At 38.7% G+C, this 16,925-nt stretch overlaps 1 protein-coding gene across 1 annotated transcript; it reads left to right on the top strand.

Annotated features, from left to right (window-relative positions):
- The first annotated feature begins 782 nt into the window (after window positions 1-782).
- LOC100715394 (glutathione S-transferase A-like) lies at window positions 783-14,458 on the top strand. Its single transcript, XM_003466339.5, has 7 exons — window positions 783-921; window positions 2,633-2,740; window positions 5,066-5,117; window positions 9,176-9,308; window positions 11,423-11,564; window positions 12,972-13,103; window positions 13,891-14,458. Exons 2-7 carry the CDS (start codon window positions 2,654-2,656, stop codon window positions 14,011-14,013), a joined length of 669 nt encoding a protein of 222 aa, XP_003466387.1. The 5' UTR covers window positions 783-921; window positions 2,633-2,653; the 3' UTR covers window positions 14,014-14,458.
- Window positions 14,459-16,925: the final 2,467 nt, after the last annotated feature.

The following is a 16,925-nucleotide window of genomic DNA, read 5'->3' as shown; positions in this document are numbered from 1 at the left end:
GTTTGCCAGTTCCTGAATGACAAGTCAGCATGATGTAGACAAATACTTTTCTCAGGTTGTTTCCTGTGGTAAACCCTAATCCTAACCCTAACCCTAACACCTAACCCCTAACCCTAACACTAACCCTAACCCTAAACCTAAACCTAACCCTAACCCTAACCCCAAACTCTAACCCTAACCCTAACCCTAACGATAAATCTAACACTAACCCTAAGAACAACCCTAACCTTGTCTAACCCTAACCCTAACCCTAACCCAATCCAGAACACTAACCCTCACCTTATACCTAATCCCTAACACTAACCCCAACACTAACACTAACCCTAACCCTATCCATTACCCATTTCACAAATGTAGATTGCTACCTCATGATTTTCTCTATCAAGACCTGTTTCCCTCCACCATTCTACAACAGTCTTCATTCTCCACAAGACTTTTGTGTTGTCATAAATCTTGCATAGTTTGCCAAGCATAGAGGCGCTAACCTGTAATCCCAGCACTCAGGGGGCTGAGGTAGGAGTATCCTTGCAAATTCAAGACCAGCTTGGGCTACAAAGTGAGCCCAAGGCCAGCCTGAACTTCATAGAGTGACCCTATCTCACAAAGACAAAAAAAAAAAAAAAAAAAAAAACTTGCATAGTTCAAAGATATATGAAGTCTCATGGCTTTTTGGAGCCACTAAATGAACTTGAAATATGTTGTAGTGTATTCATAGCTAATCTTGAGGTGCAACATTAATGATTTAGTTAATGATTCACCTGGCTTGCACTCCACTCCCGAACGTGAAAGCAGTGGGAGTGGCTGTGCCTGCTGGATCCAGGCCTCTCCTAAAGGCAAGAGGTGTTGCCATATTAAAGCAGCCACCACACTCATCCTAGTTCTTTGAGGTGCCCAGGAGAGAGCAGTCAGGACCTTGCTCAGGTGGGTGATGCTTGTTCAAATGTTCGTAAATGTTCTTGCATCTGTTTCACTGGGAAAATGTTGTTAGCTGTGATACTTAGAGTACTTCATGGTCCTCTGCCTTCTTTGGATGTTCAGGGGACAATTAAGGCCTGGAGCATTAGTTATTTATGAAAACCCACTGCAGAGAATTTACAAAATGAAGGGAAAGTAGCTGATGCCATGAGAAAACTAATACGACAACTACAGCAGCACCTGGGGGTGAACAGGAGCTGACAATAAAGTTGTGTTCTCTGCTAAACAGGTCGTGTTAGAGGGATTCCCACGAGTCTGCACACAATAGTACTGGATTTGTGTTTGGCACGGTGACATGTGTGGAGAACTGTTTTATCAATAAAAAGAGAAAGGATATGAGTGGGTGTTTGTCTTTTGAAGCTAAATGTTTGGCTTGGAAATCCGCCATGTGTTCCTGCCAGTCAGAATCTAAACTTACACTTGTATAGTTGATTTCACACACAGTTGCTAATATTCCTGAGTTACTTGTCTTCAGCCATCAAGTAGTAAGCTATTTGTCTTCCTCCTTTTCTTCATCTACTTTTCTTTCTCCTTCCCTCTGTTGCCTACTGCTCCTTTCCCTTTGATTCCTCCCTCTCTTTGTTTTTCTTATTTCTCCTCCTCCCTTTTTCAATAGTAGTGAAATCAAACAGTGGTTGGATTTAGTCTCAAATTTGCAAGTAAGTTTACATGAAAGAGACTTTTAGGTTAATAAGGCATGTAGAGATACACATATTTCTTCAACAAAATTAAGAATTGTAAGGTGTTAATTTTCCCCCCTCCTCTAGGAGTTGACCCAGAGGTTGTAAACAGGCTGTCACAGAGAAGCTGTAAGAACTTTTTGTCAAATAAGAGTGTACCTGAATGTCAGATTTCCACATAATGTAATCTGCATAGGTATCCATATCTTTATCAGAAAACTTAGTACAATAAAGGTTCTCTGTTTTTTTGTTTTGAGACAGAGTCTCACTAAGTAGTTCTGGTTGGTCTTGAACTCACTATATAGCCCAGGCTGGCCTCAAACTCACAGTGATCCTCCTGCCTCAGTCTCCCAAGTACTGGGATTACAGTAATGTATCACCATACACAGCTAGTTCTCCATGAAACAATTTTTATGATTTAGTGATAAAAATGAGAAACTGCTTAATATGTGATAAGCATTAAATTTGTTATTTTCCTTATGCTATGTAGCAACTACATCTTTAATAAATTATAAAATAAATTTACGACAGCAGTGGAAACAGAATTATAGGAAGAAAAATAAGTACCTTCACTCATAACAATAATTTAGGTTTTGCTAGCAGTCAGGAAAGACTAAGAACAATGCAGTTCAGTACCCCAAGAGTTGGGGAAGGTCTTTCCTACTGCCACCTTCTCTCTGTTACAGATGTTCTGTAATTTTTAAGGACCTTTTCAGACTTACACAGCCTTTCACAACATGTGACCCAGTCTGTTCTGTTTCCATGTTCAAAATGTGGTTAATCACCACCTGTCTAGGTTTGGTGCAGATTCCAGGTGGCCACTGATGGGCAAAAATTTTGGAGAAAGAAGTTTCTGACACTTGTGCAATGCTTCCTTAAAAACAGAAATCCTCCTTCTGTGTTGTTGGATCACTAACCATAACCCTAAAGTACAGTTTGCTTCTGTGTATTCATAACTTCATGCTTTCTCCATTTAGTGAAACCAAGAGACTACCAGTATGTCGGGGAAGCCAGTGCTTCACTATTTCAATATCCAGGGCAGGATGGAGTCCATCCGATGGCTCTTGGCTGCAGCAGGAGTAGAGGTGAGTTGTCAGTTCTTTGTATGCTGGGCCTGAAACTGACCACCGAAAGAGTTTTCTAAGTCAAAAGTTTTTCCTCTGAGACTAACTGTGCCAACTTTTGCCATAAATAAATATATCCCAACTTATTAATAAAGAAATAAATGGTTTGACCAAATAAAATTATAATTATCTTTCCAACAAAAAGCACATAAGCAATTAAATATATTTGTGAAACAACTGAGAGATGTTAAATAATTACAATGTGTAGAATTTATCTTGATTCAAATGAACTTCAAAATATCATTTAGGATATTTATACAGCAATTAAAGAAATGTGAATTCAGTACTAGGTAGCATTAAAGAATTGCTGTTAGCTTATCGTATGATGTTAATTCTGATGTTTAAAAGCGATCCTTAAGTTTTAGAGATACCAGACAAGTCTAAAAGTTTGCAGACCATTTTCTTTATTAGTATGTTTGTAGTGCATAATGTTTCATTCTTTATGGGAAGTTGGTACATGTATATAACACATCTTAATTCTTTTTTTACCCTCATTCCCTTTTCTCCCTTCTCTCATCCATATATTACTTGATCCCTTTCATTTACCTAAATTTTATCTTAAAGAGAATAAAACCAAACAAAATAGAATAAAGCCAATCAAAATAAAATAGTAAAAGTAATACAGAAATTCAAAGCAGAAAAATAGAAAATCAACCATGTGGTACCATAATTCCTCTTGTTATTTACAAACTTGCTGCCCTTAACATCATACATAACAAAATTAAACAAAACAGAACAAAATAAAAACAATCTAAACAGAGCATGAAATTTTTTAAAAAAGCAATAAAATGGAAGAAAACAAAAGAGAGAGAGACCAGGTATATCTCTGAGCCAAGAAACAAAGAAAGGATTTCAATGGGTCAGGGGAAGAGGTATTGTCCTTTTAAGGACATTGTGTAGTTTGTGAACAGGAAATGCTACTCTGTGACTGCTCCATCCTAGAGGCACCACTGGTAACACTTCTCTTAGGGCACAGAGCTAAGAGAACCAGACCTAAGTGAGGGGTTTCTAGCTGTTAGAAAGGAGGTCATGGACACTGCGTAGGTGGTGTCCCTCAGGTGCCAAAAGAAATGGAAGGTTAAATGGTGATGTGACATCCTATGAAGGGGACTTCTAATGTGACCCCTTTAACACCAATAACAATGTACTGATTTAAGCCTGGGGAACACTCAATCCTTCATAAATGTATGAAGCCTCATTCTTTCTTAATTTGTCAATAAACAGGTGCACACAAACAAATCCAAATTGTGTGCTAGCACTATTCCAGGTTTGTTCCTTCTATAAAGGAGTGATCAAGTTTCACCATCATCCAGACAGAAGGTTGGTGTTCTGAGATATATTTCAAATTTCTGGGAAGAATGAGTTCAGCAAAGGAGGGGAATATAGGGGCAATGTCCTCAGCACGGAAGGCTTCCTCTTTTTCTTCCCACCATGCCTGAAGAGAGTGGTGGACACGGGCTGCCTGGAGACTACTGCTCACGTCTTCTGGGTTCTCATTGCCCAAACCTTTCAGCCTCTCCACCCTTAACTATCTCATCTTGGTCATCCTCCTGTGGTGACCAAACATGATCCCTAATGCTGTGTAAGCTGGTGGCACATACTTTTGATGGCCTGCATTACCAGTTTTAGAGCAGGGAAACCAATAAAATGTATGCTACTAAAAAATTTAGGAATCTACTTTCCAATTTCACAATGGTTTCATGATGAAAAACTTCTCTTTTAATCTAGGAGAAGGAAAGGAGTGATGTCATTTCCATAAAGGGTCCTCTGGGAACAGAATCATAGTCCTTGGTCCATGATATACACCATGATGAGGGCACAAAAGTTCTGTTCTTATGGCACTGGACATTACCGAATTCTACTGGGAGACTAAACACTCCTGAATAGAAGAAATTTCCAGACTCTACCTTCAAGGGACATCCCTCCCAAATTGTGACTTGACCATGGATGTTGTCAGGGCAGAGATGAACTCTAGAAATGAGCAGCTGTGTATGATGAACTATGTCATTTTCTTCTTTCTTTCTTTTGGTACTGGAGAATGAACTCTTGATGTTGTGCTTGCCGGGTAGGAACCTATACCACTGAGTTAAATCTCTGGCCCACCATTTTCTTATGAATCTAGCATAAATTTTCAGTTGGCCGTAAAATGACGCATTTGCATTCCATGTCAATCTTAGAAATTTTTACTTCTTTATATTATCTGTATTTCAGGGACAACTCAAGTTTTAGAGACTATAACATTATGGCACGAACTAATAACATTTTATTTACTTTTTCTACTTTCAGTTTGAAGAGAAGTTGATAATGTGTCAAGAAGATTTGGACAAGTTAAAAAATGGTAAGACTGAGAATCTGAGTGCTTCTGATGAGGATTTCAAGTATAAGCTTTTAACATTTATGACTCAGGTTTCTAGTCACTGAGACATAATATCTACCACTCACAATTCAAAGGAGGAGAGGTTTAATTTGACTCACAGTTCTGGGGATTCAGGCCAAGGTTGACTTGCTTCAAGGCCAAAACATTCAGTCAGAGGAGTGTGGCAGAGAAGATATTCTTAATTTGGCCAGGAAGTAGAGTAGCAGGATGGTGCCAGAGATGTATTGCCGAGGTGCAGACATAGTCTGCTAATCTTCTAGGGATTTCTTACTCCAGTGACATAGGCATATCATAATTAATTCTTATAAGTTCCTCTTGAGAACTTTACACCCAAATTTTAATTTCCAAATAAAAATAATAGCAAGTTCATAATTCCATTTTACAGAATACAACTGTCACACCTACAACTTGAAAGGAAATATTCCCTTCTCAAAGTCTCAGAGGTTCCAGTGTTTTCAACAGTCCAAGTGAGTGTCTTCTGACACTCATGGCAAACTCTGAAGTAAAAACAAATTATGCAATTCAAAAGTAAATTGATACAGGGCAAATAATCCCATCTTAAAAAGGAGGAATAGGAAGAAAGAAAAATCAGATCAAAGATTGAACCTTACCAAAACAAACATGAAGTCTATAATCCTATATCAGATATCTGGGGTACATAATAACAAAATGTGAGTTCCAAAGGTCTTGGACAGCTCCATCCCTTTGACCTAGCCAGTTGTAGCACAAATGGCTACTCATGGCCTGAAACTTTTCTCAGCTGATGTTTCATGTTTCTGGTGCCTCTTACTTTCTGGTATCTCTACTACACATTTGGCTTCATTCTCATAGTATACCACACTGCTTTCTCAGCAACTTTTGCCTGGCTTCCTAGGTCTTCTTTTTTAATCTGGGTGGAAGCCTCCCTGTACTTACAACTCTTGCATTCTGTATGCCGGTAAAAACAACACCATGAGGACAATGCCAAGATTGGCTTCCAGTTAGAAGGGTAGCTTCTACATACCCGTGCACCATGGTTGCTGTAGTCCCTGAATTCCAGAAGGGCTGAGCAGGGTAAACTGATTTCTGAAGCAGGAATTCCAGTGGCTCACTACTGAAATGAAATATTTATAGATTTGTATACTTGAGCCTGTACTAGGTAGAGTCTTCCTGATTTCTGAGGTTCTGTCAAGTCATTGTTATTCTTGTTCCTATTTAAATTACTTAGTTCCTTTTCATGAGGCCAATCTCTTCAACAGCCACACCTCTTTTGATCCTAATTTATATATGGTTCCTATTGGGCCAAAATTTTGCCTTTTTAAAGGAATTGAGCTGAGCTATAAACATGTAGCAACTCCACATAAGAAATGTAAACAAAACAAACAAAAACTTCCCAACAATATCCCCTCAAACAAAATAAAAAACAGAAACAGCAGCAGCAACAAGTAAAAACAAAATAGGGGCTAGGGATTCAGCTCAGTGGCATAAGCGCCTGCCTTGCAAGCAGGTAGTCATAAGTTCGATCCCCAGTGCCGATAAAAAGGAAAAAGACAAAAAAAAAAAAAAAAGGAAGGAAATCCATAGATAGATCTATGGGGAGAGAAGGAAGGGAAAAGGAATGAGAAACAGAATTAAGCCAAGTGTGGTGGTGCATATCTGTAATCCCAGCTCTTCTGAGGATGAGCCAGGAGGATCACCAAGAGGTTGAGTCCCACCTTAGCTACATAGTGATTTCAAGCCCATCCTGAACAACATGTCAAGACCCTTTCTTAACAAACACAAAAAGAAAAGAAAAGCAGTTAGGATATATTATGTACATGTACCAACTTCCCAAAAAGAATGAAAGCGTTATGTACTATACACATTTTCATGACTTGTATCTAGATACCCCCTCAAAGCCTCACATACTCATAGATTGAGCTTCTTGGAGGTGCCTGAATCTAGAGTATGTGAGTATGGGTTAAGGGTGTACAGTAAATGTATTGGTCCATTGGTTGCATCATTCTGGGCGGGGATAATGGGCATCCAATTTATAGGCTTGCAGCCTGTATGAAATAAAATGGAAAGCAGGAGGAAGACTCAGTGCCTCCTGCCTGCCCTGCCTTGGACTGTATCTCCTCTACCTTAGCTCTATGCTATGCTGTCCTGCCTTGGAACCAGCTGACTATGGGTTGAAACCTCCACAAACTGAGAGCTAAAGTAAATCTTTCCTTCATTAACTTGAAGATATCAAGTGCTGTGTCTAAGTGATGAGAAAAATAACTAAGGCACACAGATGTTAGTCAAACAACATTTTTTAAAATTCAAAAATACTTCTTCTTGACTTTTTGCCTCTAATTCTTATGTCAAATCAGTCTAAGAGCAGTCAGAAGTACTCATGGTACCAACTCAAAGTTGAACTATCTTGAAATTTCTGCCACTATATTAATTATGCCACTGACCTTAATCACAGTGTCCTGAAAAGTCTGAGGACCTGGACAAATGTAAACAATATCTGTTTTTGTACCAGACTGTAATACAGATGGATTTGAATTCAAATGCCAATGGAGCTTTTGCTCCCACATGAAATATCCTGAGTCTGGCCTTTACTATCTGCATTCTGGTCTTCAGAGCTCTAAGCAGATTTCCTCATCAAGACCTGTTTATAGTATTTTAAGGTTTATGTAACCACAACTTTGAATATCTGTGAAGTCCTCCCACAAACTAAAGCTTCTAAATCATATGGTACAGTTTCAGTAGCTACCTCACTTTTCTGGTACCACTGTTCTGCATTAACTTTCTCATCACTGAGACACATTACTTGACATCCACAATGTAAAGGAAGAAAGGTTTGTTTTGGTCCATGTAATCAAGGAATCACTTCAGGACTGGATTACTTCAAGGCAGAAATATCATGGCAGAAGTGTGTGCAAGAGCAAAGATACTTAGATTATGGGAAGAAGGAAGCAGAGAAGGGTAACTGTGTGAGAGATGAAAGAGCCATATAGAGTACTGAAGAACAGATAACCATGATTCACCTTGACACACCCAAGATCTTGCTCTACTAAAACTGTAGACATTCCTTAAACCAGTGAAGTCAACATATCATGTAATGCCAGCATATTGGAAGGCTTGTCGAAGAGATGGTACAGAGGTAAAAAGTAGTACAATGTAAGGAATGTAGATCCTGAAGGAGCTCTACAAATTTAAAATTCATAACTGAGAGATCAGTTATGAAAAAGACTAAACCTCTCTGGGGATACACACCATTATCTCCAGGGCCCTCTAAACGCTCTTCTCTCTTTCTTTATAGTGATGGGATTACAGTCAATTCAGGGTCACACATTGTCCTGCTACTGAAGCACACATAGGGCCATTCATTAGATGACAGGAGGAGAAATATATGGGGCCATTGTCTTTTTTCATTTATTGCATATGAGAAGTAAGAGCTCAGCACCATCGCAGGCTTGGTAGAATACAGGATGAGATCTCTAAGTAGACACCTCCCACAGAACCTACTTTAAATGTCATGATCATTATAAGACTTACTTTGGAAACTTTCCACTTCAAATGACATCCAAGTGTCAATCTTGTTTCATCTCTCCATACATTCCTCAAATACTCATGAAAATAAATAATACAAAAAAATCACAAGAGATATTGCATGTACATGGATGGGAAATAAAAGACAAATGAATAAGTGAAGATAGGCATGGTGGTGCATGCTTATAATCCTAGTACTCAGGAGGCTGAGGCAGAAAGAGCACAAGTTTGAGGCAGGTCTGAGCTACATTAGAGTACAAGGCCAGCCTGAAGTACACAGTAAGACCCTGTCTCAAAACACCAAAATGTGGAAAAAAATCAAGGAGTTAAAAAGCATATGTAAGAGAGACAGGAAGATGATGGGCTACCGGAAATTAAGAACAAAATTCTGTTTTACTTGAAGGTGACCAAGGAATAGTTATTTCCCCATTAATCACTTCCAAGATCATTTTTTCCATCCTGAAATCTTAGTATCTATTGTACTTCACCGTTTTTTTTTCCTTTCTTATTTCCAATAGATGGGCTTCTGATGTTCCACCAAGTGCCCATGGTGGAGATGGATGGGATGAAGATGGTGCAGTCTAGAGCCATTCTCAACTACATCGCCACCAAATACAACCTCTATGGGAAAGACATGAAGGAGAGACTCCTGTACGGTAGATTTTCTGTTCTTACATGGGAAAATGACACAGGGAGAATTTAGGTTACATCTACAGCAAGCAAGACCATGGCAGTGGTCCTGGATAGGACAACAATGTGGGCCTGGATAGATATAGTGAGATGATTGGAGAAAAATACAAGATGAGATCACTATGTTCTTATAAGATGACAGAAGAGTAAAGTTGTAGATTAGGATGACTGGTTCTATCAGAACATGCTATCTTCAGACACCGAAGAGTTTTCAAACACTGGTGAAGCATGAAATCAAGAGGATGGTAGACTCATAATATCAGGTCCTCAGAGCATTATAAATGGGGCTTTAGTTAATGGCTTGGGACAAGTAACAGGTGTTTGAGGGTGAGGAAGAGAAATCTTGGTGTCTGAAGATCCAAAGGAGGCAATTCCAAAGTTCCAAAAATTATAATAATGAGGACCTGGAACCTAACTTACCAGCTAATCCTATGGACAGGTCAACTTGATAAGAGTTAGTGGCAGCCAGTGCCCATGTTGTATGGGCCACCTGAAACTTTCAATAGAATACAACAGCCTGGGTGAATCTCAAGAAACCAAGCCCAGGGGGTTGAGTGTACTCTTCCTATTTTGATGGAGCTGTTTAATTTAAATAATATACTGTATAGAATCAATGGCAGTTCCTCAAAACATTAAGTGCAGAGTCATTCAGAAATTTCTCTACAATGGTATATACCCTTACAAAATGCATAAACATTTATACATCTTTTGATCTTTTTTGAGACAGGGTCTTGCTCTGCAGTTCAGGATGGCCTTGAGCTCACATTGTAATCCAGGGTGGTTTTGAACCACAGTGATCCTTCTGCCTCAGCCTTCCAAGTGCTATATACTTATTTAGATATATTGTTAGCATTATTCATAATTTTCCAAAGTAAAAGCATACCAAATATCTATAATACAGGAACAATAAGTGAAGGCAGAACAAAAGAACAAAATATGCTAGAGGCAGACAATGGTAATGCAAAGAGAGGAAGTGGTGATGCATGATAAACAAGGATACACATTGCATTGTTTTATATAGAGTAAGGAAATGAGATTCAAAAAAGTAATTTGTTCTGTGACTTTGCATGAAATGTTCACACTGTTAAAGTCTATAGAGATGCAAAGTAATAGGCTTTGAGGGAGATGAGCAATGACTGCCCATAGCACAGAACGTTTTGGGGGTGGGTTAACAAAATATTTTGAATAGTGAATGCTAATGTTTTCAGAGTTCTATGAATATGTAAGAATACCAAATATTAATATATAAAGCATGGACAATATAGGTATGTGAATATGTGACAAAACTGTCAAATACATTTTTGAAAACGGTTGTAGATACAGCTTGAAAAATCAGAAATAACTGGCTTCCATGGCATGCATTAGTTCAACTAAATTTAAGAAACACACTGAGGAAGGGGCGAGATTAGTGACGGTGAAACTTTTTTGACCTCTCAGTGATAACAAACAGCCTGCTGCAGCATATATGCCTTAAGTTTGGTACCACTGGGCTGGACAAAGCAGAGTCATGTGCGATGGAAACAAGGCCAGACTCGGAGGAACACACGGGAGAAGGTTGTGGAAACCTGTTCAATGGGAAACTTATAACTTTGGACATGGCAATGAGCATGTGCTGTGTAAAAAAGATTTGAGACAGCAGACAGCAGACACAAGCCTGAAAGTTTGTGCCAGGTGTTGTATCATGAGTCTACATTTGAGGCACATAGGACAGACAGGAGGTTTTGCACACACAAACCACACAGCTGCAAATCCTGTTTATACTCTGAGTGGATATATGTAGTGATGGCATCAAGATCTTCCCTCATTGTGACTCTGATCCCTCCCTCAATGCTCTTTGTGCTGGTACTTGGTCATGGATATGGCAAAAATTTTATGTATTTTTTGTCTACCTCATAGACTATTCTAAGAATTGACAACAGAAAAGTGAAACTCATAGTGTAATAGACAATAATATATAAAAACTACCCACTGCAGATGAACTACTTTGTAAGCACCTGATGTTCTTATTTATTTAGGTTTTAAACAGTAAAAACTAAGATAACGAAAATTTGACTGTTGGATGTGCTGTCTTTCAGGATCGATATGTATACAGAAGGAATGGCAGATTTATTTGAACTGTCCTTTAAAGTGATATTAGGTCCCCCAGAGCAGAGAGATGCTACAAAATCGTTGATTAAAGACAGAGCAAAGAATCGTTTCTTCCCTGCCTTCGAAAAAGTAAGTGAAGCTGCTTAGAGTTTTAGAAAGCCAAATTCGGGGGTCAGGAGGAACAGGGCTGGATGCTCCCAGAGCCTTTACCTTTACATTTGGTGAACCTTTGGAAAAGCAGAGCAGAGCCTGCAGGCGAAGGAATTGTCAGGGTGGACTGGAAAGCCGCATTGGAGGGTAATCACCAAGGTATAATTTTTGAGTCAATGTTCACTTTGTTACACACGGTTTAGAATTCAGCACTCAACAGGATTTCATGGTCATAAGACAACTTGGAGAGTAATAGTCTGTGAGTCACCCTCCAGGTTGTGTGGCCCTGAAGAATGGCCTGAACTTCCATTCCAGAGCAACCTGATGAGAACAGTGGATCTCAAAATGTTCTGGTCCAAGTACAGGGAGACACTTGTCTTTACAAAGTATATTGGTAGAGGGAAGGAAAGGAGGGGACACTAGGGGATTATAAAAGATCATCTACAGGACTGAGGTACATGGCTCCAAGACCTGAGATGAAAGACATGCAAACTAAGGAAATAAAGGTCCATCGTTGCAGATATAGTCCCTACCTTAGTTAAGGCTTTGTGAAGGTAACAAAAGAACTTTTCAAAAGGACAATCATGTGAATTTAAGCTGAATAGAAACAAACAACCAGATATGATTATAAGACACACAAAAGACCTGCAAATGTATTAGAGAACTAACCCATCAGTACTCATTTCATAAAACATTGCATTATTTTTTCTTTTATTCAATGAGCCAATTTGTTACTGATTTTATCTAATGAAAGAAATGACTTCTCATGCATTACAGCTCATGCATGATGCATTATTAACTTCTCATGCATTACAATTTAAGTTGCAGCATCGGCTCTGTTTATTCCTTGAGAACTCCTCATGGAGATTATAGTCTACTGTAAGGAAGGAGCAAAGGGGATAATGAGTTCGAGTTCCCTCAGGTTAGCTCATATCCCAGAGAGATAGCCAGGAGACGAGGAAAGCAGAGAAGGGAGAAAGGACGGTACTCAGGTGACCGCAGTGGTGAAGGGAGCCAGCATGACATTAGAGCCAGGGCTCCTGGGAGATGCGGACAGAGGAGGGGAGAAGCAAGTATGCAGATTTCAGGCTATGAGCAAATGGAAACTCGGTACAGCAGAAGCTGAAGCCTTGGTATATGCAGAAGGTGTGGGCACAGGCTTGGGCACAACTGGGGCGTGGATATGAGAATGAGAGTGGCACCTGGGTTTTATGTAGGAGTGAGCAGAGGCCACTTCTTAGCCTCCCTCATGGGTCAGGTGAAAGATCTGGAGCACCAAGCAAACTAAGGGAGTCAGAAGAGGCAAAAAGTCAGGCTGAGAGGCTCAGGGAGAAATTAGGACCCAGTCGGCACATATTTATGATTTTGACTCCTCAAATTCTCCAGGTATTGAAGAGCCATGGACAAGGCTATCTTGTGGGCAACAAGCTGAGCAAGGCCGATATTCTCCTGACTGAACTTATGTACTGTGTTGAAGAGTTTGACGCCAGTCTTTTGACCAACTTCCCCCTGCTGCAGGTGACTGTTCCACTGCCCTCACAGAGGCAGCCCACATCTCCCACCATGAATCTCATTTAGTTCCATAGTGAAGTTTGCGCCCAGCCTTCCCCAGGCCTTCAAATTCCCCACCCGTGCCTCTAATGTGAGTGCCTACTCCTCGGATTTGAGATATGAAATTAATCTTTTTGTGCAAGGAAATGTAAGGTATATGCTACTTCAAAATTATTTTCTGTCTAACAGGGCAAGTGCTTAAAGCCCTGTGTCTTCCGGCTCCACCATTGCCCTGTTTACCTGATGTCCTTTCCTCTGCTCTGGCTTTCACTACCAGGGGTTGTGTATTTCTCTCCATAGGTCTATCGCTTCCCAGCCCACACAGCACCCTACTAACAAGCAAGCCTTACCAGTACCATTAGTGCGAATGTTGGTTATGACTAGCCCCTGATTAATATTTTGTATCTTTTTCTCAACTTGAGTTTTTCTAACTTTACATTTCCTTGCTTAGATACATTTATTTGTTTATACCTAGCAGACACATTGTTCTCTGTGAGTTGCAAGGATAAAAATCAAGTGTTTATGTCTGAGAGGACAGGGATAATTACCACTAAATGAAAAATTAAAAGGTGTGTTTCAGGAAGTGCTATTGAGCTATGCTTTCTGCTTCTTGAACTCTGTTCACTGTGTGTTTCCAGCTCTATACTGCAGCTAATAGGTTTTTTGTAGGGGTGGGATGGGGGCTCCCAGGGTTTTGTTAATAGTTGTTTTTGAAATTAAGATCTGCCATGAGATTGTGATTTGTATGTTGCAGGCTCTAAAAACCAGAGTCAGTAACCTGCCTAATGTGAAGAAGTTTCTGCAACCTGGAAGCCAGAGGAAGCCTTTTACTACTCCAGAAATGTTCGAAGAAATGAAAAAGAGCTTCAAGTTTTAATATGGGTGGTACTGACCAAACCATGCATATCAAACTTCTAAATTTTACAGCAATACATTTTTATGTAAATATTGATCTCTGGCATTTCTAGATTGTATATCACAGTGCAATAACAATATTTCTTTAAGAAGACAACATTTATTTTCTCAATTAGGCTTGGATGTGAAACTGAATTTCTAATTTCCTTTTTTTCCCCTGGTCTTTTCTGAGACAGGGTTTCACTATGTAGTTCAGGTGGGCCTTGATGTCATTTTTTAGCCCAGGTTGACCTCAAACTCACAGTGATCCTTCTACCTCAGCTTCCTGAGTGCTGAGATTATAGGCATGTGCTATTACACCTGACTCTAATGTCCTTTTTTAATTTTTTATTTAAAAGGAAAAAAAACCAAATCAAAATGGTATAAGGGTACAAGAAATAAAGAATTACAAAAAAAACAGTAAGAAATCACTAGTTAATAGATTACATATTGTCATCTTAGAAATAATTGTTCAAGTTACAGGATTAAAGCATACAAAGTGGACATTCAAACAGTGAGACTGCAAACAGTTGTGTTCAATGATCCAACAAAAATTCAGTAGTATGGTCATCTATCTTAACACACCTAAACACATTTGCAGTTGTATCCTTTAGAGCACTTTTTTTCCTCTCTTTTTTTACCACAAAATTTACACATTTTGGGTTTTATTACTCCCATAGCTCTTATTACATTTTTTGGAAGAGAATAAAACCAAATATGACAAAACAAAGCTGTCATTCAAAACCAAGGATAGACATAGCACATGATGTAAAAACAGAATACAAGGTTATCAACAACGGTTACCATAATGCTTCTTGCTTCCTTAAAAAGAATTGCCTATATCATTAGGTATAATAAAGTTGAACAAAACAGTACAGAACAATACCAATAAAACCTAAACTTGAGACATTACAGGACTTCAAAAGAAGATAGTAGTCAAACCAGAATGGGCATCATAGTGAATCTTATTGCCTTCAAAGTAGTTGCCTATACCCTCAAAACTTGATTCTATCAAACAGAATGGAACAGAGTCTAATCAGTTAAAAGAAGATAGTGGGAGTAAGACAGGACTTCAAATAGTTAATAAGAAATCAAAAAAGTTGCTATAATATATCCTGCTAATTTTTTTGATTTCCCCTTAATTAAAAACATAATAAAAGAATAAAAAATAAAGAAATTTTTAATGAATAAGGGGGAGATTGAGATAAAAGAGGACATAACAACATAACAATACAGGTCAAAGCATGACTGTTTCAGCAACTTAGTGTTCCACCACCAAATAACCCAACTTAATAGTAGTTACCATAGTGTCTTTTTCTTGAAATATTTGAATATAACATCATATACTATAGCATCAAACATATCAAGACAGTGTGACACCATTCGAGTGGATGAAAATATTACAGAGTATTTAGAATCAGCGAACAGAAAATGAGCAATGGTTTCTACATTATCTCTCTGCCTATAAAAATTTTTGTTTATACTATCACATATAATAAAATCCAGTAAGATAAAACATGATAAAACCAATGGAGAGAGAAGAGCAACAGTTTGGTGGGGCTTCAAAACAAGATGATATTAAATCAGCACTAGCTATTATGATGTCTTGTTTTCTGCAAAATAGCTGTTCATTTTATCCCAGGCAATAATATCAAGCAGCCCAGAATAAAACCATTCCAATTAGTGAGTGAAAACTTTATAAGTCTTGAAGGCCACATAATGGGGAATCATGATTACCACATACTTTTATATATTTGAATCATTTCTTACACTAGGGAAACTATTCATTTTCACACATGTGAGTTTATTTCACTTATGAGAATGGTCTCAAGCTGTGCCCATTTATTTATAAATATCTCAATGTGATCATTCTTTATAGCTGAATAGTACTCCACTGTACAAAAGTACCACAACTTTTTTATCCATTCCTCAGCTGATGGACACTTGGGTTGTTTCCAAGATCGGGCGATTGCAAATTGTGCTGCTATAAACATAGGTGCACATATATCACTGTGGTATGATGCTTTCAGTTCTTCTGAGAATATGCCGAGTAGTGGAATAGCTGGAACAAATGGGACTCCCAATCTCAGCTTTTTGAGAAATCTCCAGAGTGACTTTCACAAAGGCTGTACCAGTCTACACTCCCACCAGCAGTGCAGGAGAGTTCCTTTTCCCCCACAGCCTCTCCAGCATTTGTTGGTGGTTTTCTTGATCCTGGCCATTTTTTCAGGAGTGAGATGAAATCTCAGTGTGGTTTTAATTTGCATTTCTCTAAAGACTGATGATGATGGACATTTTTTCATGTATTTTTTTGCCATTTGTATTTCTTCATCTGAGAAGTGTGTATGCATCTCAGATGCCCATTTTTGGATTGAATTTTTGAATTTTGGGGGTCTGAGTTTTTTAATTCTTTGTATGTTTTAGACAAAAGTCGATTGTCTGAGGGGGAGTTCACTAAGATTTTTTCCCAGTTTGTGGGTTTTCTTTTCACTATGCTGGAGATTTCTTTTGACATGCAGAAACTTTTTAATAAGAGGTGGTCCGAGTTATTGATTCTGGGAAGTATTTCCCGTGGGGTTTGAGTCCTGATCATGAATTCTCTACCTACCCCTATGTCTTCAAAGTTTCTACCCAATTTGTCTTCCAATAGATTTAGTGTTTCTGTTTTAATACTCAGATCATTGATCCATTTAGATTTTAATTTAGTACATGGTGATAGACATGGGTCTAGTTTTAGTTTTTAGCAAATGGAAAGCCAGTTTTTCCAACACCACTTATTAAAGAGACTGTCGTTCTTCCAGTGAATCTGTTTGGACCCTTTATCAAAGATAAGGTGGTTGAGTGTGTTTGTAGTTATGGTTGTATCTTCTAATCTATTCCATTGATCTTCGGCTC

Source organism: Cavia porcellus, unplaced genomic scaffold (genome assembly GCF_034190915.1).
Source record: "Cavia porcellus strain 051 isolate PalLab524CR breed Dunkin Hartley unplaced genomic scaffold, mCavPor4.1 scaffold_22, whole genome shotgun sequence".
Classification (NCBI taxonomy): domain Eukaryota; kingdom Metazoa; phylum Chordata; class Mammalia; order Rodentia; family Caviidae; genus Cavia; species Cavia porcellus.
This window is presented reverse-complemented; position numbering and strand designations above follow the sequence as displayed.